Source organism: Podarcis vaucheri (genome assembly GCF_965113315.1).
Source record: "Podarcis vaucheri genome assembly, chromosome: 7".
In the NCBI taxonomy this organism is placed as follows: domain Eukaryota; kingdom Metazoa; phylum Chordata; class Lepidosauria; order Squamata; family Lacertidae; genus Podarcis; species Podarcis vaucheri.
Window position 1 is genome coordinate 27,615,321 of NC_138765.1, and position 23,710 is coordinate 27,639,030.

The following is a 23,710-nucleotide window of genomic DNA, read 5'->3' on the forward strand; positions in this document are numbered from 1 at the left end:
ATTTTCCACATCCACCTTCACAGCCATCGTTCGACAGGCCCCGACAAAAGTTCCCAGTTCCTGAAACCAAGGAGCGTCCTCTTTCGCCAGCTCACCTCGAGTTCCTCCAGGGAGCTGCAGCTATTCACTTCCTCACCCATCTCTGCCATGAAGGAGCGGACCAGTTCGCAAAACCTAATGTAAAAGAGCAGAAGGGGAAGAAAAAACCCCTAAGAGAATGGACACCAGCACAAAGAACCATCCTGCTATCATTGGGTTCAGAATCAAAGGCTAAAAGCCCAGACTAGATGGGTTGAAAATCTAGAAGAATTATGAAAAAGGAGAAGGGAGAGGGGACTGAGAACTAAACCCGAAGTTATTGCAGCTTAATTTGGAAGGAAAGGGGGAAAGGGGCCCCAAATCACTCAGGATGGGGCAGGCGAGTGGAAGCCAAGCAGGGAACACACTCTATCTCCCGAGATCCTTCTAGCAGCTACTGTTACTATTTTAATTTATTTGTTTATGCAAAGTTCTGGGAGAAACGCTATGTACAGTGGTACCTCGGGTTATAAACTTAATTTGTTCTGAGGGTCTGTTCTTAACCCGAAACCATTCTTAACCTGAGGTGCGCTTTCACTAATGAGGTCTCCTGCCGGCGGCGCACGATTTCCATTCTCATCCTGAGGCAAAGTTCTCAACCCAAGGTACTACTTCCGGGTTAGCGGAGTTTGTAACCTGAAGTGTTTGTAACCCGATGTACCACTGTGATAGTAAAACATCATTCCAGGGGGGTTTGGGGGGGGGAATGACAGCCACCAGTTGCCAGACAGAGCTGTAAGAACACAGTTGCCCACCACCATTTCAGTTGAAATGCATTCTCCACCCACCCATTTTGTCACCTGCAAATTGAGTAGTAAAGTGGGGGGGGGGCAGTTTGGCTCAACTCTAAGAAAAAGGAAAATAAAAAGAAAACCTTGAAATTTAGAACAGGAACAGGAATTCTAGTACTTCAGATTTTCATTTCCTTATTCCATGCAAACTCTGTGGATGTGAAACTATATTTGCAGCCATTTATTCATGCTGAAACTTAACTCTACACCTTGAGCCAGCAGTTTTCATGTTTGGGCATGCGAGGGAAGGTGGTGATTACAAGTTTAAAATTACTTCCCTCTGAGCATCAACAGGGCTTACCTCCAATTCAATTTCTTTAGAGCTGAGGGGGTAGAAATCAGATTTAAGAACCTGAACTCCTTTTTATTTACTTTGCCTTCCCTGACCCTCGTTGACTTTAATTTTTACAAACACGTTTTCAGAACCCACACTGCAGCTGCAGGCCTGGCAAGCAGGCAGTGGAGATCCAAGCATCATGTGTCTCCATGGTTGCACATGATGAAGAAGAAAGGCCATCAATGGTACCCTGTTTCTTGAGTCTGCAATATAACCCCCGGGAAACACTCTGTCTAGAACAGCATCCTGGAGGAGACACTCCCTTTCCCCAAATGGGGAGTGTGGTTGGATTGTGGTTGTTTTTAATTGTCCCTCTTCCAAAGGTTGCGGGTTGTCCCTCCGCTGCCCATTCATGTCCCCCCACTCACCAGCGGCAATGGTACTGGGTGGGGAAGTACAGCTGGAAGTCTTCCGCTGTGTGCAGCACATAGAGGAAGCAGCACCGCTCATCGCACTTGGAGATACTGGCAAGAAAAAAAGATGGGAGTGGAAGGAGGACTCCAGCAAGTCTCCTTTCCTTATTAGCACAAGCCTGTGTCTTGCTTTAAAACCTGCCTCTCTCCGTGTCCCACCATCCCAAGTTGCTCACATCAGCCTCAGGGGCTTACCAGCCACAGGCCAGGTCCCATTCTCCTTGAGATGCTAGCTTTCTAGGTGTGATGATGTTTTATTTATTTATATTTGCATGGAGGAGCGTTGACACATAAGCTACAGTGGAAGAGAAATGTAGTTCCAATCCCAGACTTCAGTGTAGATTGGAATGCACTTAATCTTGGGGGTGGGCTGTGATTCACGTCATAAAACAGATTGCTTGGAATGCAGAAGGTCCCAAGTTCAATCCCTGGCATCTCCAGATAGGGCTGGGAAAGATTTGTACCTGAAACTCTGGAGTGCTTCTGCCAGTCAGTGTAGACAACACAGAACTGGATGGAGCCAAGGTCTGACTCCACATAAGGCAGCTTCCTGCATTTCTCTCAGTCAAATTACACACTTCTCCAAATTTTGCAGTGCATTTTCTTTTTATAGAAAATGCACAAAAATGTGTACTGTGATTTCATAAAAAGGCAGTTTCTCATGTGCCTTCTCTGCCCAGTGCTCTCTACTGCGAGTGCCACCTGGCTAGCTCTGTTTTCTCAGGGGAGGGGCTGTACATCAACAGTCTATTGGCTTTGCATGCCAACTGTTGTGGGTTAATCTCCGGTGTCTCTCAAGAGGGCTGGGGAAGACTTCTGCCTGAAATTGTAGTGACCATCAGCCACCCAGTGCACTAGGAGTAGCCAATGCGGGGCCCTCCAGATGTTGCTGAACTACAGCGCCCATCATTCCTGACCATGGACCATGCTGGCTGGAGGTGATGGGAATTGGAGTCCACCATGGAAGGCACCATGATGGATACCCCAGGTATAGGCAATAGTGTGCTAAATGCACCAATGGTCTTTCTTGACAGTGTCCTATGTTCCTATTTAAATCAGCCCTTTATTTCAGGGTCTTTGAGAACTAGAGCTTTCTTTTTTTTAGGGGAAGAACCGTAAGTCAGTGATGTATCTCAAGGAAGGACTGGGAAAGGCCCTGAAACCACAGCGAGTTACTGTTCATTAGTGCAGCCAATACTAAGCAATGTGGCTTCTTTCTCTGACCTGGTATAAAGGCTGCTTCTTATCTTAAGCACTAGCCTAGCCTTAAAAACAAAGTATTCAAACTATTTGTTTTATATATAAAAAAAATCATCACCTGACTCCACGGATGGAAGATGTTGGGAATGTCCACTTGGAAATCCCTTCCTGTAAAGAGACCCAAAAGGTGAAAGAAACACACAAATGCCCTGAGTGAGGAAACACAGGAAATTGAGACACCCCCCCCCCCGGAGGGATAAACAGCCATGAAGATTTATAACACATAAAGACTGGAAATCTAAATAGAATGAAAGTAATTACAAGAACTTTTGTTACTTTTTATTAGATATTTTGTGTTTGTAGTTTTTGTCATTATAAGGGTTTTTTAAAAGTTCTATTTTAAATTGTTGTAACTTATTTTGCAACCTTAGGGTGAAGGGCGGGAAATAAATTTAAAAATTTAAAATCAGAAAAAGAAACTGACCCAGGCCACAATTCTGGACCTACCTCTTCTGGAGAGCCAATGTGGGTCAGCGTCACTGATTTTTGCCCTTCTTGACTGCAGACACTGAGCTGAGATGGCTGCAACACTCTGCCCAACTCTAGAATCAAGACCTGTTGGGACAGATGGTGAGTTAGATTGCTAGGTAACTTACATGCCGCTTCGTATTTCACCAAAAATCTCAAAGCGGCTGACATATGTCGTAGTGAGCATAGAGAAGACCGTACACATAACCTCTCTGCTAGTTGCCCTTTGGATCTGCGCTGCTTGCCCATTTGCTACGGGACCAGGCTCCAGGTGTTACTATTAGTATATGAGGCCCTCAACAGCTTGAGACCAGTCCACCTGCAGGATCGCCTTAACCCCACATGTGCCCATTTGACTGCTTTGATTTGCAGAACCGTCACCGAAACGAGCACAGTGAAGGTGCCTGCCTGATGGGAGGAAGTTTCAAAGCCTGGGTGCTTCCTTACAAATGTGGAATGAGTATTATGTGGTACCTGTAACAGTGCTGGTTCATCAGGGCAGCCAAGGCTGACTCAGTCCTGTGGTCAGGTGTGAGCACAGCTAATTGGCTGTTTCATCTTATGGGATATAGTGATGATATTCTCAGATGTGATGCCTGGGGCTACAACTGGAGGCCAGAAGGAAAAGGTGTGTGTGTGTGTGTGTGTGTGTGTGTGTGTGTGTGTTCATACACACCATACATTTGCAGCATATCTCCCCACCCTGCCAAGAATCATGGGAGCTGCAGTTTGCAAAGGTTACTAGGAATTATAGCTCAGTGAGGGGTGAACTACAGTTCCCAGAACACTTTGGAAGAAAAATGTGCTGCAAATGTATGGTGTTTATGTAGCCTGTTGTGTGCCGAGATTATAACTGACTACAGAGGAAAAATGGCTTGAGAAAGGTTGCTTGGCGTGTTCCAGAGTTTCTTGGTGCAAGCTGAGAGGGCTGCAATGATGTTGCTCCAAGATCAATTTTTGCACGGCAAAAATCAACCTGCGATGTTTTGCAAGCCGCCAATCTGCAAGGTAAACAGGCCCCTGTCTCAAGGAAACTACAATCCAAATTTCCACAATGGAGGGAGACGAGAGAAGGGAGGGTTGGCAGAGACTAAAGTTCACAAATGTGAGCAGAAGTAGATAATTTGGCTTTGTTTCACCTAGAGGTAAGAACTAGGAGTTATCCCAAAGGCTTCTCCCAAGGAGAAGATTTGTAGAGAGGAATTAAAGGGAGAGAGAAGCATCTGCACAATTTTCTCTTGCCCCGCAAATCTGTCAGCACATGAATTTCACACAAACAGAGAGAGGGTGGGGGGAGAGAGAGACTGTCGAGTCCTCTCCCCAACCCAGCTATGCAAAGCTTGCCCTGAATTTTATATAGCTTAAGGGAGGAAATATGAAAGAGCACCTTAGGCAAGAAAGGCTTTGCTACAACAGAAGAGGAAATTTCCTAAGAATCTCATTCTGCAACTCTGCTGAAACTGACAGATGAGCAAGGCAAAGTTTTGCATGCTTAAGGTCACAGCATTGATATGGCCATCAAAATGCCATTTAATCCCGATTCAAACTTTCTGGGCAAAATTGAATAAATTAAAAAAGCCTCTTGCTGATGGCCAGCTTGCAATTTCTGAATGAATCGTTTACAATGTTAAGTCACTATCTTAGAAGCACCCAATATCTCAGGCAAAAGGGCTGGAAAACCCTCTAAGACCTTGTAGAGTTGCAGAACATAAAGTCGTGGGGAAAATGGTTTGATGCCATGTATATGACCTTTTATGCAGACTGGACTATGCCACTTCAGACAGCAGGTTGGGCATAGCCTTTTTGATGGCTACCCCATAAAAAAATGAAACAGAACACACCCTCCATAAACAAAGAACTAGCATATTAGTTATGCTAGCTCACGCCTCATCTTGATGTGCTCATTTTCTAAGCCACAGTTTGAAATGGCAAAGTCCATTTTACCACCGGAGTGCTCTGCCACCCCCAGAACCACTTGATTCTGCTGCTACTGCCTCTAGTAGGATGGAAAGCAACAGATGCCACAGTAGTGTAGCAAAGGAGCAGGCAGGAGGAAAAGCTGGTAGTTCAGTAGCGGTTTTGCCAATGCACCAACGTTCATTGCCTCCTTACCAGACACTCCTCTGTGGAGACAAAGGGCTGGCAGGAATCCATCAAGAAGCCCAGCCAGAAATCAACCAGCTCCTGTTTAGGTGACCAGGTGTCGGGGGCAGTGTTGAAATGACTATAGATTACATAAGTCTCCTTGATAGATGTCAAGAACCTGAACCAATAATTGGGCAGGGGGCAGAAGAGAACAGAGTTAAAAAAGAGAAAGAAGCACACACTTCAAACAGACCCACACAGTCTGCAAAGGATGAAGTAAGTTAAAGTTTCCATCCGATGCAAGTGGTCTGTGTCACATATTATTATTTCCTACATTTATAGACTACCTTTTCAGTCAAGGCAGTGTACATGGTTCTTTCCCTCCTCATTTAATCGCCACAACAACCCTGACTGGTCCAAGGTAAGCCAGTGAGTTCCATGGCTGAGCAGAGGTTCAAAATCTGTTGTCCCACCACACTGAACAAGGAGGAAATCACTTCCTCTTCAGAAACCTGCCCTCTCCCAGCACCCCCTTCAAGACTCACATCTCCCGATGGGTTGTCAGCTAGTTAGTCTTCCATGCGCCCCCACCCCGTTCCCACAAGGACACAAAGTTCCCACCACGCACCAAACTGGAGCGTTGAGCTTGTAAAGTTTCTCCGAGGCCTGGATGATTTTGTCAAAGTCGCCGGTCAGGATACTGGCGCCCAGGTAAAAACCCACATCCCAGTAATGTTGCATCTTTTCCAAGCATCCCTTCCTGCCCAGGACACAGCTCACCTTCATACCTAAGGAAGGAAGGACCAGAAGCATGGGAGATTTTTCTAAACTGCAACAGGTATGTTTCAGGGGTGGGGGGAGGGGGAGGGCAGTGGCAGGGATTTCTGAGGGGAAAATAGTCACGACGTTCTGGCTAAACCAGGGGTTACCATTCTATTGGCTAAAACATAACACATATTTCAAGCCTCATTTCAGCAGGGAGAAGAGGCAGAGGGAAAGGGGCCCTGAAAGCATCTTACCACTTTGAACAGTCGCAGCTTCCCACAAAGCATTCTGGGAAACCACTACTCCCCACATGGAGCGACAATTCCCAGAGTTCCCTGGGAGTAGGGATTGGTTGTTTAACCACTCTGGGAATGGTAGTTCTGTGAGGGAAACAGGGCACTCCTAACACCTCTCAGCACCCTTAACAAACGACAGCTCCCAGGATTTTTTTGGGAGAAGCCACCACTGTTTAAAGTAGTATGATAACTGCATTAAATATATGGTGCAGATGGGGCGATAATTGCTCTTTTCATATGATCCCGCCCACCACCCAGCCAATATTCCCTATCACAAAACATTCATTGAATTAGACACTTAACACTATCGCTTGGAAATGAATCAACCAGATTTTGTGTTTTTATATATATATATATATAGAGAGAGAGAGAGAGAATGAATAATAAAGAACACTGCCAATATCTTGGTTTTAGAGCAGAACAATGATTCACACATCCAGCTACCCTTATGAGACGCAGATGGGAACAAGCAGCCCCGCACCTAACTGCCGAAGTTGCATGGAGGTGTCGAACTTGTGTCCAGCAGCGATGAGGAAGACAACGGAGTTAATCCCAGCATGGAGGCTCGGGTCTGTTAAAAAGGCCTTGTGATACCTGAGGAATCAGAAGCACAAGGAAATGACCTGAAAATTAACTAGGAAGGCTGCAATTCAGACTCAGCAAATAAGCCAAATGGGTGAAAAGAAAGAGAGGACAGGTTGCTTGCACCTTCAATCATGTCTAGAAGTAGGACTTTCACCTGGCCACCCTACCACCACCAAGCCATCCCATAAGCAATGAGCATTTCAAAGAGATTTCCACGCCTGCAGCCATAGTTTAAAGCAGAAGTGCAAGTTCAGCAAAGATCCCTTTCCATTCCTCACCAGTAAAAGGCCTGGTCTCTCTTTTCGGCATCAGTGAAGCCAGAATCAATGAACATGTCCTTATAGATGCGGCCGCACATGCAGTACAGGTCAGGCGCTGCCCGTTCAGGCTTTTCCACCAGGGGCAGGATAACAGAGAGAGCTTTCTCCCGATCGCCAGGCTGGTTCCGCCTGCAAATGCATATCACACACAGTCACACACACAGCGTCAGAAGCCCCAATGCTGGGGCAAGAGCAGCCATGGTGCAGGAAGAACACCAGCTTTGTCCATCTGCTACTGTGTTAGGACCCTAGTGTTGGGATCCACAGGGATGCCCATCACTGAGGAGGGCTGATGGCCCAAGCAAGGGGCGATCAGAATTTCCTGGTTATGAAGGCACAGAGACTTTGGAGAGAGTCCAAGGTATGGGTTTAGCACCATGCTGCAGAGGCCAAAAATCCAGGTTGTCTCAGCATAGTCATTGACTAGAGACCCTGCCCACTGGGTACTGCCTTCTGGGTACTTAAAGGGCCACTGCCTTCTGCTACATCCATTGGTCCCATCAAGATAATGGGCGTTCCAGCTGTGGGGATCACTCCTCCATGCCCTCTGGATTCGCTGAAGAGTCTGCAAACCAGCCATGAGAGTCCATTGGCAGAGGTGTGTCCTCAGGGCTCAGGGAAAGCTCTGGTGTCTGCAGACACCCATGGGATAGACCAGGAAGTGGATCCATCTCCTCTTCAGAGCTCCCGTTGCCAGATGACACCTCTTAAGTGTACCAATGTCCGTGGGCCTCAGGGAAGCAGAGGGTAGGGAGGCCTAACAGGGCTGAGAATAGAGGCCCATCCTTACCTGACAATGTTCCTCACCTGTCAAGGGCAAAGGCATAGTGAAAGCAGATGTTGTGCTGCTCAGCGACATTGCAAGTCGGCAGGGCCTGTAAGGTCTCCACTAGGGTGATGATGCCATTACAATCCTGCAGAAGACAAAGTGAAGCCGCAATAGGCAGACGCCCACACACAGCCTTGAACTAAACCCAAACTCAGTTCAGCCCCAAATACACATGGCTTCTACTCTAGGAACCTGCCATGAAACACCACAGACCAGGATGTGTAGGGGGGGGGATGTTCAGGTGCTCAGTGGTGGGGCATCTATCCATGGGTGTTGAATGCCAGCATGGCACTGATGCGCATTGCTGGTGATGACCACTGCAATGGAAGTACTGGGTTGGCGGGGGTCAAGTCTGCCCTGGGGAACAGACGTCAAAACATTCTGCTTGCTGCCACTGACGGCATTTGGGCTGCATTCGTGCACATTAACTGGCCACGGCATGAGAGTCGAGGGGCCCTGTGGATCAGCTCACCTGTGCGTCACGGTAGGACAAAATAAAGTTCATGACAATATCAAGGCTGAGGCATTCGACACTGTCCAGTCGCTGCTGGATACTGGTCAGCTCACGGCTCAGCTGCTCCCCACTGTACCTTTCGCGAGCCCTGCGGATGTCCCTTCGGATCATCTCCCGAAAGTAGCCGCTGGAGAAAACAAGAAGCTTTCCTTTACTCTGAGGAAAGGATAGTGCCCCTTGGCTTACCCCAAGGGGGAAGGCACGTTTACCCCAGGCCAGTGCTATATATATCAGAAGTGGGGGACCTGGGGGCCAAATGCAGCCCTCGAGGCCTCTCCCTCTGGCCCTCAAAACTCTCCCCAGGTCATGCCCCTCACTGGCCCTTCTCCACAGAGCACATGTTTTTACCTAGCTGAAAAGCCGTCCTTGCTCTCTCTAATCGCACCTCCTGCTTATCTGGGTGGAGAACAGAGGCTGGTGTTTGTGTGCATGTAGAAACTGCCTTCTGTATAAAGGTAATATTTACATACATTGCTCCACCCACTTTTGCCTCTGGCCCCACCCACCACTGGTATGTGGCATCCAGAATGTTGCCTTGAAGGGAATGCAGTTCTGGGGCTGGAAAGGGCTCCCCATCCCACTATATACTAACAGGAAACTCATTCTCACAGTGTCCTTTCCATGCAGCCAAAACAGGACCATCTATGCACAAGAGGGAGGCATCAGTAGGCTTGAGGTATCCCCAAAACCTTTAGCGGGGGGAATGGCCTAAGCGGTGGAGGTGGGAGGACCCAAAACAGCCCAGTGTGGACTGACTGTGCTCAACAGCCACTGAATGTTGCACTTCTACTGGGGGAGGTGGAAATGAAATGGAGTATCCTGGGAAAGAGCATGACTGGCTAGAACCCTGAGCGGTCCCACTTGACTTCCATGTCTATCCCCATTGCTCAGACAGAATAGCTTTGACACCTAAGACTTTCTTCCATACATAGGGCTAATGTGTGGAGGGTATTTTTAAATTTTATTTGAGCTAATTTATATGCTGCTTAATTGTTGGAATTTCTAAGCGGTATCCCTTTTTTTGAGAGAGAAAATGGGTAAAATCTATGAAAACAGCATCATTAAAAGCAGGGAGCAGACAGTGGGATCGTGCCTCCTTGCCCTGCTCCTGACACTGCACTGTGAGCCAGCCTGCCAACTTTTGCCCATGGGCTATGGATGTCTGCAAAGGGATGCCTATCTATAGGACGCAGGGCTGCCTGGTGTTAGTAATATTATTTTTTTAAATTACCCTCCCTTCAACCTAAGGTTCCAGGGCAGCTTACAGATTTAGAACAGAATATTAAAAACCACTTAAAACAGACTGACACTGGTAACAGTGTGCTCAGTTGTGATGCAATCGCAGAGGCCCACCACAGCTTCCTGCAGAGGAAAGTTCTGGAAACAGTAGGGAGGACCCATTTATTCTGGTTTTCAGCAGAACGGGAACACACTGCTATTCTAGGTTACTTTCCTAAGATGAAAGGCTCCCCAAATGAGATGGCACTTCCTGCTTCTTTAAGTCCAGCAACCTGCAGGCCAGCTATGGCCCCAGGAGCCTCTTCATCCAACTCAGAGAATCCCTTTCTTTCCCGCCTGCAGCAATTAGCAATTTGGGCCAATTAGAGGCTTTTTTCCCCCAAGTCTGAGAGCAGTGTGGAGCCGCAGCTGAGGAACAGAAAAGTTAACACTTCCCTTTCCATACACTATGAGACACACACTCAAAATCACTCAGATTTTTCAATATTTAATTGCTCCCACAGAGGACGTTTCTTGATCTGGCAGGTTGCAGCTGGGGATGGGAGGGTTAATCCTCTGCTCCCCATTCCCCCATGATCTTTCCCCCCACCCCAAACCTGCTGCATGACATTCAGGAGCTTGAAAACAGCCTCCTCTGAATGCCAATGGAAGGTTGTTTTCAAGTCTAATTGCTGTGTGGCTCTTTGTGGGAATTGTAGCTGCTGGGCAGGGAAGGATTAACTGCAATCTCTATGACGATCATTTCCCCCTCTTGAAATTAGGCTTGGGGAAAAACGCTTTCCCCTCACTCCCAAAGTCTAACAGCTTACTGGGAGGGAGTGTAGGCAGTGTATTTAAGTTCTGGGGATGAGAAATGCTGTTCTCCTGCGCCATTCATTCTGGAACACAGCAAACTGCCATGTGTTTTTGCTTTGTTTCAGGGTGCTAGACTAGATGATCCAGCAAGCACTTTTTCTTACGTTAAGAAAACCATCCGGGGCTTGGAGGTTTGTAAGTGCATGGAATACCACAAAGGAACAGCATCTCCCTGCATCAGCTATTGGCCTGGCCACCCCCCACCCCCTCTCATTTAAGTCTTGCATGACACTGTGCGGCTGCCCTGTCCTCAGCTGCTCCTCTGGTGCAACTTCCTGTTTTCCTTCGGAAGCTCAGCAGACCAACTCACAGCTACCCTTGAACAAGAACCTTTTTTGTCCGGTATTTCTCCATTCACCAGCTCAGCATGCTACACCTCGGCCATCAAGATGTGCGGCATTTCTGTAATTATATCCCCTGCAGGGTAATGGTTACCACCTCACCTAGATCATTCATAAAACCAGGTCTGTCTCTAGAAGAGCTAGTTCTCACCCAGCCATGCAATTTCACTGGATAGATTGTTAAACCACCCTGGGAAACTGTAGGACTGTGAAAGGAATAGAGGGTCTCCTATCAACTCTCGACACCTTTCACAAACTAGAGTTCCCAGGATTATTTGAGGGAATCTATGACTGTTTGAAGTGGCATTACTTTTTTATGAAAAGGGAGAAAAATATATACAGTCATACCTTGGGATAAATACGCTTCAGGTTGAGCGCCTTCAGGTTGCGCTCCGCAGCGACCCGGAAGTAACGGAGCACGTTACTTCCGGGTTTCGCTGCTCGTGCATGCACAGACGGTCAAAATGACGTCATGCGCATGCGTGGAAGTGGTGAAACGCGACCCGCAGACACGTCTTACTTTATGTTCAGGATGCGAACGGGGCTCCAGAACGGATCCCGTTCGCATCCTGAGGTACCAATGTAAAGTGGAATGAGACACCCTTAAATATAAGGAGAGGGTGTGGCCAGAGTTCAACAGGTTCAAGTACCCGCTCTTATTAAGCAATAAGCTTTCCCTCTTTCTTGGGGCTGCCCTTGCTTCCCCAAAGGTAGTGTGTAAGAATCCTTCCCCTTAACTTGCTGGAAGGCCATCTTGCCTGATACTCTAACTTGAACTCAGTGAAATGCTGCACTAGATTCTGCTGCACCTCCCGGGATTCTTGAGAACTGCTGTGAGTTACAAGCCGTCCTCAGCAATTCTAAGAATCTGCCCCAGCTATGATTAGGGCACCGATAACAGAATGCAGAGGATCAAGACGGCCCTGGTATCTTTTTATGGAATCTCGAACATCTCAGTTTTGCAGTAAAAAAGAAAGAACAGCTTACATGTTACTAAGAAAACTATGAAGAGACACAGAGCCCAGCAAGAAATCATAGCCCAGTATTTTGCTTGCGGAAAGTCCCAAGTTGAACCCCCGGCATCCCTAGGTATGGCTGAGAAATGCCCCCTGGAGAGCCACTGCCAGTCACTGCTAACAATACTCGGCTAGAGGAACCAATTGTCTGACTTGGTATGAGGCAGCTTCCCATGTAAGGCAATGGGAGAGTCCGGCAAGCACCCCACCAAGATAACGCATAAGCTAGGCCTGAATGCTGCGCCCTTTTTGCTACAGCAAAAACCTGTGACAATGTGTGGAGCGGGCTGTAGAATTTTACTGTTAATCTGGAAGTTATCATGCCAGATGACCCAACTGCTAAAACATCCTCCCCAAAATACCTTTGGACAGAAATACGAATAATCTGGGATACTCTCTCGAGATCTTGCGGGGCCGCTTGAGTTCCCACGTGACCATCTGCAGGCTTCCAGAGCCGCCACACCAAGAGGACCTTGGCTGGCAAGCAAGGCAGGGTGCTTAAAAGCTCTTTTCACACCTGGAAAACCACGTTGCAGAAACTTGCACTCTCACACACACACCTCCATCCTCTACTACCTAGGCAAGATCACAGTGCAAGGACTTCTTCAGCAGGGCAAAAGCAACTGTGGAGAGTATGGAGGATGTCCAGTGAGGAGTGTGGTCCTGGGAGGGCACACCTAACTACCGTTGCTGCGCTAGTTGAGTTCATGTATTGAAAGATGACTGGGGGGGGTGTTACCAGGTGTTGGTGGAGGTGCCCTCCAGCAGCCTTGCAAGCTGCGCCGTCAGGGGGGTGAAGAAGGCCTCCATGGTGAAGTTGTTAGGCTGGCAAAGCTCGCTCAGACACATCATCGCATTCGGGTCGCAGCAGAAGACCTTGTTCTGGGCTGCCACCACGTAGGGGATTAAGGTATAGCTGCCGTTGCCATCCTAAAAGAGAATTAATGCTATGACACACCCAGTTCTAAAACACACATGGCACTATGAAAATGTAAAAAACAAAACAAAAAACCCCCAAAACCCGCACTGGCATCCTCCTGGAAGTTGAAGATTACGTTATTCTTTTGTTTCCTTATTTGTTTTAAATCTTTCACATGCCTTTTGGGGAAAGGAGGACTTATAGGCCTTCCACTTTACTTTCACTGGTTCTGGAGCTGAGTTCTGGGTCAAAATTAAACTATTAGCTGAGGTGGCAGTAAAATAAGTGTTGCCACCTCTACTTTAGGAACTGTTTCTATTTTGGGAAATCTGCTCAGATTAGCAAGATAAGGATCAAAGCTATGTGGTCTGAAGGCACATGGTGCAGAAACCTCACAAAGCTAAGCAGGTCTGGTCAGTGCCTGGGTGGAAGATCACCTGGGAACCTTATGGATGCCACCCTGAGGCCCATTATGGAAGAAAAACAGGATACAAGGCAGGTGTGGGGAACGTCTGGCCTTCCAGATGTTGCTGAACTACAACTCCCATCATCCCTGGCCATTGGCCATGCTTGCTGAAGCTGATGGGAGTTACAGTTCAGTAATGCAATGCAATGCAATAAATATGGAATGGGAAACCTGTGCCTCTCCAGATATTGACTCCAACTCCCATTTGCACCAGCCAGTATGGGCAATGAATGATGGGAGATGGAGTCCAACCACAACTGGAAAGCCACAGGTTCCCCATCTATGTAATAAATAAACAAATAAGCAGACCTACTAGAGGTAGTATGTACCCATTTTGTGGGGCGCAAAACTGTCCACCACATGAGTTTTGAGCAGTATTAGGGTGGGGGCAATTTCTCTAAGCAGCAAAGAAAAAGAGAATTTTGGTTTCCAAAAACTGTGCCCAAAACTTGAATCAATGTGGACAAGTTTTTTGGGTGAACCTTTATGGCAGGGCTGGGGAATCTTTGGCTCTCCAGATGTCGCTGGACTCCAACTCCCATCAGCCCCAACTGACATAGCCAGTGGTCCGTCATGATGGGAGTTGTAGTCCAACACCTGGAGGGCCAAAGGTTTCCCAGCTCTGCTTTATGGACTGAAAGGAGGCAGCATTCAAATGTAATGGTATTCTTTCAAAGAGCAAATCCCTTTCTCTTCTTAGTTCAGTTCCCCCTCACTGGTGGGGTGATGGTGGTTGTTTTTAGAAAACATACTTGCTATTTCACTTTGCAAACTACCCAGTCTCCAACACATATTTTTAAAATGCAACCATAAGGATTTTGCCATGCATGTTCCAAAAGCTGAAACAGCCGAGTTGGATAGGTAATAAATCATGTGCAGTGCAACCTTATACACGTTTACGGAGAAGCCCCCACTGTGTTCTGTGAGGCTCACTGTGCTCAATTCCCAGAAACAGATAATGAGTTTCAAATGGTGCATGGTCAGAAAACCAAGTGGGACTTACTGAATTCTTCTGGAAGATCTCCTCCTAGAAAGGAGAAAGGCAAGGGGAGGTTATCATTAGCCACCGTACCAAAGAGCCAAACTGGATTTACTCGAAGGCTTATTAAGACTGTGTACACACCATACTTTAAAACACATCTGAAGCACACACAAATATCCCCAGTGTATTCTGCTAAAGTTTGCTGGGAATTACAGTTGTACCTTGGTTTTCAAACAGCTTAGTTCTTGAATGTTTTGGCTCCCAAACGCCGCAAACCCAGAAGTGACTGTTCCAGTTAGTGAACTATTTTTGGAAGCTGAACATCTGCCAGGGCTTCCAGGAGCTTCCTGCAGCCAATCAGAAGCCGCGCTTTGGTTTCCGAATGTTTTGGAAGTCGAACGGACTTCCAGGACAGATTCCATTTGACTTCCAAGGTACGAGCGTATAACTCTCAGAGGGGTAAACTATAGTGGCATATAAAAGGCACCATATAAATGTAGTAATAAATACATTAAAAAAATTAAAAGCAGCTGTTAGGGACAATGTACAGAATGCATGTAAGCTATTAAAACTTTCAGGAACTGCAGAGGTTCAGCAAGGCAGCACCACCAAGGGTTTCAAATCCATAGACTTTCTGAAGAAGCAAAAGAACTTCCTGCAGGCTTGTTTCTGGTGTGTTTCTGGTTTCCGGTGTGTTTCTGTATGATGCCATAGCAGGCCAGAAGCCTCCCTTGAACTTGGTTGCCTATCTTGAAAACCCATGCCTGCAGGAAGTGAGGCAAGAAGGTCTCCTTCCAGTGACTTAATGCATCACCTTCTCTGGAAGGCTCCTGGGCCTCAACGCCTGCCACAGAGTCACGCTCCTAGAGTAGCTATTTACACATCACCAAGGAGGAGCAGAAATGCATCACCGCAGACGAGGATACAGACCTCCGTAAAAATGGCTTGCGCTAACTGATCTGCATGAATGAAAATTTTGAAACCGTCACTATAATTTAAGCACAAATGCAATCCGTTTCATGATAGTGGGGAAGATTGTGAGCAGGTGATCTGCTAAGTCCGCTGCCCGGGTGCTCAAAGCCCATTGGGGTGTTTTTTAAAAAAAAAACTGATGGAACAATGAATATCCCTTTGCACAACAGGCTACATTCGAGCCGTGCAAAAGTCGAAGGCTTCTACAGACACACACACACAATATCCAGGCAAGCAAGAGGCATTATCATGATTCAAGGACCCATTGCAGCCAAACAAATGCAGTCGAGGAGGGCATGGGGCAAGACTTCTGAGGGGTGTGGTGAGGGAGGGCATGGTCTAGGGAACATAGCAAGGGCCAGATAGAGATGAGTGGAGGGCCACATTTAGTCTCCGGGTCCGAGGTTTCCTACCCTTGTTCTGAAACCTAAAAAGACTCTGCTTATTATGGAGGTAAAGTGTCCTTCAATTACTAGGCAATACTGTCCAATTTAGCCTCTTTTGACCCTTTATCTAATGTCCCACCAAAAATTAATCTCCAGCTTTGTTAATGTTAGGAACTTAGATGGTAGGTTATCTTTCTCCATATCTAGGATCCCACTCTTGCATGGCTGAAATTACACTTACTTGGATACAATACCCGTTAAATTTACCAGGGCTTACTTCTGAGTAGGCGTGCATAAAGGTAAAGGGACCCCTGACCGTTAAGTCCAGTTGTGGACAACTCTGGGATTGCAGCGCTCATCTCGCTTTATTGGCCGAGGGAGCTAGCGTACAGCTTCCGGGTCATGTGGCCAGCATGACTAAGCCACTTCTGGTGAACCAGAGCAGCACACAGAAATGCCGTTTACCTTCCCACCAGAGTGGTACCTATTTATCTACTTGCACTTTGACATGCTTTCGAACTGCTAGGTTGGCAGGAGCAGGGACCGAGCAACGGGAGCTCACCCCGTCACGGGGATTCGAACCGCCAACCTTCTGATCGGCAAGTCCTAGGCATGCATAGGATCGCACTATTAAGCCATTTATCATACTTGCATCAGGGGTGCATCACTTCTTCCCCTGATAGCTTCCATATGTGCTTAGAAGACAAGACATCAATCCTGATCTGGATGGGTTGTACGACTACACAGAATGAAGCTGAAATGGTCTTTACTTCTGATACGCTAATGGAGAGCACAAGGGTTTGGTCACATGTAGGTAACAGTGAGATAATGAGCTCTCTCCTGAAGCTGCTCCCTTGCTATGCTGCAGCCGTGCGATGTTTCCTTATCACATTAGATAGCTGTTAGTACAAGATCATGCAGAGTAACCACAAACTCATTAGAGCTCGCTGCTCCTACGCACAGGCAACCCCCGCAAAGGGGATCCAAAGCAATTCTTGCAAGCGTCATCATGTATTAATATGTTGCACTGAGAGCCAGTGTGGTGTAGTGGTTAAGAGCGGTAGACTTGTAATCTGGTGAACCGGGTTCGCGTCTCCGCTCTTCCACATGCAGCTGCTGGGTGACCTTGGGCCAGTCACACTTCTCTGAAGTCTCTCAGCCCCACTCAGCTCACAGAGTGTTTGTTGTGGGGGAGGAAGGGAAAGGAGAATGTTAGCCGCTTTGAGACTCCTTTAGGTAGTTAGTGATAAAGCAGGATATCAAATCCAAACTCTTCTTCTTCTTCACATCATCTGTGTGAGATGATGCAGCTTTTCTGCAATGGACTACCTTATGCAGTGCAGCATGGTGCCAAAACTGAAGAGGGACTTTTGCTCTAAATGGGTTGTAAGTGGGGTGGAAAATGTCAGGCCTGGATGCTGAACGCAACCCTCCAGGCTTCTCTGTCTGGCTACTGGGACTCTCCCCAGACCACACCCCTTATAGGCTCTGCTCTGCAACCTCCTTGAGCGCATTTGCCTGGCTGTAATGTGTCTTTAAACTCTCATTCTTGCTTACCTGAATGGAGGAAAAAGGTTGGTGTGTTTGTGTGTAGAAACTAGCCTACTAAAATTTACATTAGTTGCATATGGCCCTGCAAATGTTGTCCATAAAGGAAAGTGGCCCTCAGGTTGAAAAGTGTTCCTCTTCCCTGCTCTTGCCCTCTTCAGTCATCAATGCTTCTGTGTTACTCAATATGGGACCAGGAACGTACCAGGTAGCACTGCCCCGTAGAGTCTGTGTGAACATCTTGACCATCTGGGCCTTTTATACATGCACAGCTGTACAAAAGAAGGATTCCATGTGAGCTGGAAATCTGGGTGATTGGGGTCCTGGGTCGCATGGGAACCTTTGTGCATATACCTGCATACAGAAAGGCTCTGTGGGGACAGGTGGTCATGCTGTTCAGGTGGACCATAGGGGACTGGGCTACACAGGGTCTCCCCACTTCCATGTTAGGTAATACAGAAGCATTAAGGTCAGAAGAGGACTTCTAGCATGCACAGAACTGCATCCCAATGCAGCAAGTAGCTGTTAAGAGAAAAACTTTCACAATTTTGAAGGTGAAAGCACCAGCTTCTTCGGAGAGCACACACTTTGCATGCAGAGGGTTCAACCCCGGAAATTTCCGGGCTGGGCTTAGAAATACCCCTTTGGAGACAATACTGAGCTAGATGCACCAATAGTCTGACTCAGCATAAAGCAGCTTCCCAGAGAATCTGTCTCTCCCCACTCTCCACTGACCTATAGCTAGATTGCAGTAGGACTGATTTAAGCCTTACATGTTGAAGGTCTTGCCTGTTTGCTTGACACAATCTGTATCTGGGCAGCAGTGGGAGATGGAGGAAGGCTTCTTTTTGCAAGATGGCTGCAGATATTTCATACCCATCAAGCATTCGTAGAAGGGAATAAACTATTTTTAGGTGCGGCTTTACTGATATTATTTGCTGCTGAATGGTTGCCGTTATGACTTTATCTTCTATGATAAAGTTCTTCTGTAAGTTCTTAGCCACCCTGTCCTGCAGACTGGAGGATGGGCAGGACAGAAGGCACTTGAATCAATCAATCAATCAATCAAATCAATCAATCAAACGTTGCCCTGGAGGTATATCTCCCTCTAAGGGCTGTATCATACGGGACATTCACCAACTTTGTTTTCTTTCTATTGACAAAATCTGCCACACATACATGCACTCACACCCATGTTCTCCATTACGCACAAAAACATACTTGGGGGAACTTTTCAGCAGAACAATTGCTGCACACGAAACATTTAAGAAACTCCTCCTATCCTCACTTCAGTCTTTCAGAGCAGATTCTAAGTGTCTTGATCATCAAGTTGGTGATGCTATCAGAACAGGACTTTGGGGCAAAGGTCCAGGATTCCCCACCACCACCCACAGAATGAGCAGGAGGGCACTACAAATGAGGCACGGCTGGCTGACCATTATTTTGAAGAAAGCGGGGAGGACGGACACTGCACATATTTCTACCAAAAGACAGATTCCCCAGAAAGTCCAGATTCTAAAACTGCCTAACTATTCACCTGCATGAAGGGTTTCCTCAAATCCCAACTGTTTAGCAACTCCTGCCCTACAGATGTTCCTCTGATCTGATCAAGTGGCCCTTTTTCCAGGCAGTCCGGCGTCTCAAAGCAATCTCCATGAACGGACTCCACCTGTAGAATTGAATTGCATCCCCGACTCACCCGGAGAGCCTGCAGCTCTGGAAAATCCGTGTAGCAGCACAGGAGGATGTTGTTGGTCATGCTGAAGCTCTCCCTCACCCCCAGGTGATAGAAGAGTGAGGGCTGGCACAGGCTGTTGCTCATCTCCACCACAACCACATCTGCAGGGAGGGAGAAAGAAGACACAGATACTACCACAAAGAGAACCAGCTTGCCCCCATCCTTCAGTTTGTTCTCACACCTCCCATCTTGTTTCTTGGGTTCAATCTTTTCTGAGACAGCTAGTTGGCAAGGGCTGCTGATATGGGGCTGTATACATAATATCATCAGCTTAAAACACAGCCAGGTTGTCCCTTTTCTCTATTTGGATTGAAGCTGAGTTGGGTGAAAATGCATCAAAGCACAGTTTTTCTCAAGAAACAAAATAGTTATGAATTCCAGTGTTAGAAACTCAGATATATAAGCTAGGCGCCAAATGGTTTCTTAAACCAGGGTTACGGTCACCAAAACAGAGTGTTCAGTTGCCATTTTGGGGCAAGGTGGCTCTCAAGTCTTATTTTTCAAATGATAGATAAATATCTGGCTAGTTCAGATGACAACCTTGATCTAGGTTAAGAACTTTGAGAACTTAAAGAAGAAAAGTCACTTAATCCATATATATATATTGGCCTATTCCTACCTCTTTTTCTTAATGGTGACACAAACCATTCATAAGTTAAGAATATTCTTCACAACTGTGAAGTGGGGTGGGGTAAGTGAAGACAAGCTACAACAATTAACTATAACGTTCACCATTCCTGCTCAGGTTGTGCAGAAAAATAATTTTGGTTCCTGAAATTCATTCTGATTGTGCAAATAGAATTCTACAGGATGTGTTGCTAGTACAGTGGTACCTTGGGTTACAGACACTTCAGGTTACAGACTCTGCTAACCCAGAAATAGTACCTCGGGTTAAGAACTTTGCTTCAGGATGAGAACAGAAAGCGCGCGACAGTTGTGCAGTGGCAGCGGGAGGCCCCATTAGCTAAAGTGGTAACTCAGGTTAAGAACAGTTTCAGGTTAAAAACGGACCTCCAGAATGAATTAAGTTCTTAACCAGATGTACCACTGTATGTGAAAGAAGTCCAGATCCAATGATCCTGGGGTGGAGATGTCAGGCACCATCCTGGTGCCCAGGCATCTTCACTTGGTCACAATGCACCTGGTGCCTGCCTAATTTCGAACACTGCTTAATAATAATAATAATAATAATTTATTTATACCCCGCCCATCTGGGCGGCTTCCAACAAAGTATTAAAAATACATTAAAACATCAATCATTAAAAACTTCCCTCAACAGGGCTGCCTTCAGATGTCTTCTAAAAGTTGGATAGTTGTTTATTTCCTTGACATCTGACAGGAGGCCGTTCCACAGGGCGGGCGCCACAACCGAGAAGGCCCTCTGCCTGGTTCCCCGTAACTTCACTTCTTGCAATGAGGGAACCACCAGAAGGCCCTCAGCCCTGGACCCCAAAAGGGACTGGCCCATGTCCCTCGTCCCCCCAGAGATTTAACTTCTATAGATCATGAGGATGGGGCTGAAACCTAAAGACAGGCAACAGTCATCCATTTGTACTCTTAAAAGGCATCCCTGAAAGACAAGAGGCAGCAGTTGATCAGAAGCAGGTACCAGAAAATTTATGTTGTCTCTGGTAAATGGGGGCCTTTTGAAGCATAGGATGTGTGTCATTCAGCTTCTTGAGTAGCTACTTGCCCAAGCTGCTCAACTCGTTAGGCAAGCTGTTCACTAGAAAGGTGTTCTACTCACACCCTTTGTGACTGCCATGAAAATTACTTGGCTTCTGTTCTGTCCACAGTGCAATTTCCACTCATATGCATAGGCTCCCTCCTCTGTCTGTCTGCCTGTCTGTTAAAGTCTCTCTCTCTCTGCCTCTCCCTCCATCCATCCTTCCCTCCCTCCCCACACTTAGTATTGGGAACAGCTGTATCACGCTTTCCTGCAAGGATCCTGCATAAGTGATCCAGCCAACTATTCTGTTCTGAACCACAGTCACAGTTACTCTGAATCCTGGAATCCCTCACAAGATCAACATGAGCCAACAGTGTGATGCAGCAGCAAAAAAGCTAATGCTATTCTAGGCTGCATCAATGGAAGTAAAGTGTCCAGATCAAGGCAAGTAATAGCACCACTCTATTCTGCCTTAGTCAGACCATACTTGGAATACGGTGTCCAATTCTGGGCACCACAATTTAGGAAGGATGTTGACAAGCTGGAATGTGTGCAGAGGAGGGCAACCAAGATGATCAAGGGTCTGGAAACTAAGCCTTATGAGGAGTGCTTGAAGGAGCTGGGTATGTTTAGCCTGGAAAAGAGGAGACTGCGGGGAGATCTGATATATATCTTAAGGGCTGTCACATGGAGGAGGGAGCATGCTTGTTTTCTCCTGCTCTGGAGGGTAGGACTCAAACCAATGGCTTCAAGTTGCAATAAAGGAGATTCAGACAAACATTAGGAAAAACTTTCTTACAGTAAGAGCTGTTCAGCAGTGGAAAAGACTCCCTAGAGAGGCGGTGGATTCTCCGTCCTTGGAGGTTTTTAAGCAGAGGGTGGATGGCCGCCTGTCATGGATGCTCTAGCCGAGGTTTCTGCATTGCAGGGGGTTGGACTAGATGACCCTTGGAACCCTTCCAGCTCTAAGATTCTATGATAGGTATGCTTGGGGTGGAGTTGAATTAACCGTATGACCCAAACATCACAAAACACAATTGGTACAGCCTGTGCAAAGTTTCTTGAGAATCATAAAATGTGTAGATGACGACCACTTTAAACAGCAGTAACGGATAACAACAACACAGCCTTCATAGCCTTTAGGGATAGGCCATAGGTCAGTGGTAGAGCATCTGCTTTGCATTCAGAAAGTCCCAGGTTCAATCCCCAGCATCTCCAGGTAGGGTTGAGAGAGACTCCTGCCCCAAATCCCAGAGAGCGGCTGCCAGTCAGTGTGCAATACACTGAACACCTACGCGGGGGGGGGGGGAGACCTTTGTCAACAATGAGTCCTGAATCAATAGACTCAAACTTGCAGAATAATTCTACTTCCATTTCACCAGGCTTGCCGGCTGTCTTTCGGGACACTAACAGCTGCTTATAAGTGCGAGTAGAAATTCACTATAAAGAATTCCAACCCTCGTGGGGACATGCAGAGGAGCCCTGCTGCGGTGGAAGCTGGCAACATCTGATCACATCTGCAGCGTCTCGTTCCACCCGAGACAACCTGGACGAAAACCGCGGCGTTAAGCTCTAAGTTGTCAATGCCCTCTGCTCTCCCACGGAGTTGCCCTGGGCAGGTTTCCTTCCCAGGTGAACTGAAGGAACCGCTAGCCGGCCGAGGCAGAGGCTGCTTTTGCAGGGACTCACCTGCGTTGTAGAAAGTATCCAGGGGCGCGGTGTCCCCCAGCGCCACGGTGCCAAAAGGCAGCGTCGTCAGCTCCGTCGCCGGGACCTCCTTGCAGGCTTCCCGCAGGCATTGGAGAGGCAGAGGCTCTTCCAGATCCTCGGGGAAGATGTAAACCACGCTCAGGGGTCGGCCCCTACCGCTGCCGCCGCTGCTGCCGCCCCCGTTGCTACCGCTGCTGCCGCCGCCGCCGCCCCCTCGGGCGCCCTGGCTCCCCGCAGAGACTGGCTTGCTGGGGGTGAGCGCGATCGCCAAAGGGTCCTGCCAGAGGCTGCCCGCGCTTCCCAGCTTGCTGCTGTCCTCTTCCATGCTGCGATTCCCTCGGAGTCAGAAAGCGCCTCTTTCAAAGAAAGAAACGAGTCATTTCGCGGATTCGCCCCAAACGAACCAACAGGCAGAAAAGTTGCGTTTGTTTTTCCGCCCGCCTCCGATTTTAGGGTTATTTACAGCTCCCAAACTTGGTCCATCTCAGCCCCACGTGGGATCGCCAAGCCCCGCCCCGCCCCGCCAAACTTCCTTGACGAGTTCCCGAGGTGGGTGGGTCGCGCTGGGCATTTTCCTCCTTCCTGTGCTGCGCTGCTAGGGATCGACCCGGCGCCTTTCCTGTTGGCGCAAACACCCCGAGACCAGCGCCAGCGCCCCCGGGGCGATTGTGCAAGAGGGGGCGGAGGAGGAGAGCGGCGAGCGCACACGCAGAGCCGTCTCCATGGCGTCTGCTCCGCGGTGCCTCCTCCTGGCACCCGCGTCGGGCTCCTCCCCCCCCCCTGCCGCTCCCACCTCGAGTGAGGGCGATATCCGGCACCTGCGCCACCTAAAGTATACAGCAAAGTAGAATGGCAACACGTGTGCTCCTAGGGCGCTCACCGGGCGCACATTCTGCCCCCGAGAATCCTGGAAGCTGTAGTTTACCTTTCAAAGAGCTTTACAAACTACAGTTCCCAGGATTCTCTGGGGGGAGTGCTTCAAATGTATGGTCTGTATGCAGCTGGTGTTTAATGGCCATTCAGAGCGTGATATGATTTCAGACAGCAGCTGTAAAATTCTGGAGAGCTGGGCAGGTCAGTGTTTCTGAAACAGTGGACCTTGGACAGCTCTCAGGTGGGCCTCAGGGC

The 23,710-nt window shown here is 47.8% G+C and overlaps 1 protein-coding gene across 1 annotated transcript in view; it reads right to left on the reverse strand.

Moving 5' to 3' along the window:
* MAP3K6 (mitogen-activated protein kinase kinase kinase 6) overlaps window positions 1-23,341 on the reverse strand; it is a 39,040-nt gene extending 15,699 nt beyond the window's left edge. The window contains exons 1-14 of the mRNA XM_082231475.1: window positions 22,562-23,341; window positions 19,165-19,304; window positions 14,581-14,604; window positions 12,932-13,122; window positions 8,700-8,868; window positions 8,206-8,312; window positions 7,357-7,527; window positions 6,975-7,087; window positions 6,061-6,220; window positions 5,460-5,610; window positions 3,327-3,434; window positions 2,938-2,987; window positions 1,575-1,670; window positions 96-174 (exon numbers count right to left, since the gene is read on the reverse strand). Coding sequence (XP_082087601.1) covers window positions 96-174; window positions 1,575-1,670; window positions 2,938-2,987; window positions 3,327-3,434; window positions 5,460-5,610; window positions 6,061-6,220; window positions 6,975-7,087; window positions 7,357-7,527; window positions 8,206-8,312; window positions 8,700-8,868; window positions 12,932-13,122; window positions 14,581-14,604; window positions 19,165-19,304; window positions 22,562-22,907 — 1,905 coding nt within the window. The 5' untranslated portion in view covers window positions 22,908-23,341. The remainder of the gene's footprint in view (window positions 1-95; window positions 175-1,574; window positions 1,671-2,937; window positions 2,988-3,326; window positions 3,435-5,459; window positions 5,611-6,060; window positions 6,221-6,974; window positions 7,088-7,356; window positions 7,528-8,205; window positions 8,313-8,699; window positions 8,869-12,931; window positions 13,123-14,580; window positions 14,605-19,164; window positions 19,305-22,561) is intronic.
* Window positions 23,342-23,710: the final 369 nt, after the last annotated feature.